We start from the raw sequence: 3,828 nt of genomic DNA on the forward strand, positions 1-3,828 counted from the left end.
TTATGCACACCTGATATAGGGTGTTGATGTCATTAGACCACACCCCTTCTCATTACAGAGATGCACATCACCTAATATGCTTAATTGGTAGTAGGCTTTCAAGCTTATACAGCTTGGAGTAAGACAACATGCATGAAGAGGATGATGTGGACAAAATACTCATTTGCCTAATAATTCTGCACTCTCTGAATAGCTTCCTTGTGGAATCCTAAACACGTAGGCTTTATTGCCTACCACAGGATACACCCTGTCAGCATTTTCTTGCAAGGCACTTTTACCTTTGTGTCATTTGCAAAGTGAAGGAGTCTGTATGAAGATGAAACACATTCAGTGTTGCAGGACATGTGGTGTATCAGTAGGCAACATGGCCTTGACAGTCCCCAGCAGTTAAAGCTTCTGCTCCACATTGAGAACAACCAGCTTCGTATGTGGTTAGATGTTTAATAGATTGATCGAGCCGATAAATGTGGCTGCAAACTAAATCAGTAGGTCGATTCTAATGCATTAATATCCCTGTATCAAATCTCAGAAATGAAATACAGTCATCTGAGAGGCAGGATTCATCCAGAATGACATTTAACAGCACTCCAGCTTCACACTCCCTTTTATCCCGTCTTCCCATCCTCCACTCTTGCCCTTTCCTCCAGTGTACTGTTGCCTTGCAACTAGATGCACAGTTGATTTGGGAGTAATTAGCAATGTCGAATCCCTAGTGGCGGTGTCTGTCCATGAAAATAAAGAAGGGAGGGGAACGGGGAGGACTCAGGGAGCAAGAGGGTGAGGGGAAGGGCTTTTAAAATAAGACAATGACACAGGCGGGTGGGGTGGTGAGAGAAGAGGAAATAATGGAGTAAGAACAGGCTGAAGAGAGATTGGGGTGATAAATAAGCAAGGTCACACAGAGAGACACGCAGCAGAATGAAGAGAACACTTTGAGAGTCAATGTCTCGGCAGGCAAAAAATCAATAATGTTATTTTCTCATATTGTATTTCTTTCCTTTTGGCAACTCTTTTTTTTTACCTTTTGATTTCTTTGATACCTTTGATTTCAGCTTGATGTGAACTGTACAATTTGACGGGTTTGTAGGGTTTTATGTAAAATGTCATGATTCTTTTTAATTCACAGATATATATTTTAAACTTTTGAATCATAATATTGTTAATTTAAAAAAAAAGATTTAAAAATAATAATAACATCACTTCTGTCACCTGGTGCACTGTGCTTAGTACTGGTCCTTCAAGAGCAAGAGGGTTCCTGGTTCGAACCCGCTGGCTGATTGGGTTCCTTCTACTGTCTGTGAGGTTTGTGTGTTCTCCTGGAGCCTGCGTGAGTTCACTCCAGGTACTCTGGCTTCCTCTCAGAGTCCAAAGACATGCATGCTAGGTTAATCGGTGATTCTAAATTGTCCATAGGTGTCTGTCTCTGTGTTAGCCCATGCTAAGTGATCTAAGACTAGTGGTCTCTGGAGGGTGTTACCAGCAAACTCTTCTATAGGCTCCAGTCCCACCACACCCCAAATGGGAAAACCTCTTAAGAGAATGGAGGTTGGATGGATTTTGTCCTACCTTTCTCCCCTCACCCCCAACAGGAAGAAAAACCCCTGGTTTTCTTCCTGTTGTATTGTCACCAAGTGCTTGCTCATAGGGGCTCATCTGACTGGTGGGGTTTTCTCTAAAATAATTGTAGTGCTTTGTATGGCCTTGAGGCAACTGTTGTTGTGATTTGTTGCTATATAAATTAAACTGAATTGAATTGGATGGATGCGGTACCTCCCCATACTTTTTCACAGAAAGGTGTATATTATCAGGAGCAGCAGCTAGAAGCTGAATTGGCAATGGGCTGCAAAGCAGCTTGCACTTGCACACTATGGGCATGCTATGGCAGCTTAAATCCACTTCTTACATGAGATTTGTCCTTTGGACCCATAGAAGTTGAGCCATCAGTAGAGGTGGGCTGGCACTGAGATGAATTGATCTGCTCCAATTGCAGCCATGACCGTGACCTTCAGGCACCCCTGTGCCTGAATTAAAACTATGCTTGATATGACTTTATTAATTATAAATTAGGATTTAACAGGAAACAACATCGAAGCTGAGTGAAACATAAAAGGTTAAAAAAAATAGTTAATCCTTGCTAACAGAAGTTGTATCAAGCATCTTGTCAGAAATGAATCAGCATTGGTTCTCGGAGGGCTGTGTAGTGAGTTGAGCTTATGAGTTGATTTTCAGTGGGACTTACCCTTAGCTGTAATAAAGAAAAATCAATGAAACATCTTTAAATGCTGCATTCTTGAGTTTTCTCTTTAGCTGGTAGGGTGGTTTCATTCATTGCTTAGAGATTATTCTTTAGAGGAAAACCAGCGGGTGAAATCCGGCTCAGGAGGGCAAATGCAATTACCTGTCTGCTTGATGAACGACGAACCGTCAATCACGTGGCGCACAGGATGCCTGGACCTCACAGTAACAAGGAAAAGAGAGGAAGAAGAGCAGGCTAGATGGGAGACCACCTGCCTTTCCTTTATAGACAAATGACACTTCTGTTTACTTATAGATTTCCCATCACTCTGCCATCAGTGCAGACAGCAGTGAAGCCTCAAAAGACATGTCTAAACCACAAATCCATGAAGAAGCCTTGCTAATGAGATTCTTGAAGACAAGACTGCAATTTATGATCGATGATATTTAAAAACTGTGTTGACTTTTATTCATTTGTCAGAGAAGAAAATATTCCTAATGGTCTGTTTTCTCTTCATTCCTGACTCCAACTGCAGATCAGCAGTTTTATTCACCTGCATCATAAAAAGTCCCACATCCCCTGATATTATAAGCACTGCAATAGAAAAAAAATTGTAATAATAACTGCCTTTCATCTGTCAGCTTGTCATTCAATTGCATGGGCTAATTCCTACAGTAATGACTATGAAGATGTTAAAAGCTGAATGCTGGCAGTGAGAATCAATATGGTGCCACAGGTGATCGACTGCTTTTCAAATTAATAGCTGGATCATTGCCATTAGCTCCATTACCAGACATGTTATTTATGCTTGGTTGGAGACAAATCCAAAAGTCACAGTAAAAATTTTGCCAGTGTCTCTGCTGGACGTCACTGTTTTGGTATGAAATACACTTGCTGACACACACAATACTGGGGATCTAGAGGAGCAGATCCAGTCCTTCCTTTTGCTTTAAAGCAAGTGCTGAATTTAGTTGTTCCACTGATCTATTTTTGGTGGGGTGCCATCCTCATTGATGTTCCCATCTGGCTCGGTCAGTTGCAGAGAGGGCAAAACCAACCGGTCGTCCTCTTCCTATTCAGCCAGAAGGAGAATGTTTAGCGATGCATGTCACATTACCTCACCTCCCGCTGAGTCAGAGACGCACTGGGTTTTAAGGATTTTCATATCGATCAAAGTAATTGTCAGGGTCAAACAAGCTCCTGTGTGCAATCTGTCACTTTTTGATGAGTTAAATCAGACACATGGCGGTGGTGATGGATAGTTTGTTTTTTTTCCTGTGAGGAGTGCCGTGCTATACTTTCTATTTCATCACATAAAAGGCCAGTAAGCAGGGCGTAACCCACGAAGAGGGACAAAGACAAAAGAGATGCGTCTCTTTTGCATTAGCGGTTACAGATTTGGCTTTGTTTCTTAGAGGAGCACCGATCAGACCACTCCCTCCTCAGAATGGGTTTTAGTGAAGGTTTTTCCACCCCCTGAGTAGCAGGGGTTTTATGATGGCTGTAGTAGACAGACACAAATCTTCAACATGCCGGTAAAATGCAGGTGCAAAGAAAAACTGTTTTTCACGAGGCCCATCGGTTTGACAGAA

The 3,828-nt window shown here is 42.0% G+C and overlaps 1 protein-coding gene across 1 annotated transcript in view; it reads left to right on the forward strand.

Annotated features, from left to right (window-relative positions):
- map1b (microtubule-associated protein 1B) overlaps positions 1 to 3,828 on the forward strand; it is a 19,917-nt gene that overhangs the window by 3,832 nt on the left and 12,257 nt on the right. Inside the window, 2 exon segments of the mRNA XM_013908925.1 lie at positions 2,550 to 2,585; positions 3,423 to 3,438. Coding sequence (XP_013764379.1) covers positions 2,550 to 2,585; positions 3,423 to 3,438 — 52 coding nt within the window.

This window comes from Pundamilia nyererei, unplaced genomic scaffold (assembly GCF_000239375.1).
Source record: "Pundamilia nyererei isolate P.nyererei 1_Seehausen unplaced genomic scaffold, PunNye1.0 scaffold00002, whole genome shotgun sequence".
Lineage (NCBI taxonomy): Eukaryota > Metazoa > Chordata > Actinopteri > Cichliformes > Cichlidae > Pundamilia > Pundamilia nyererei.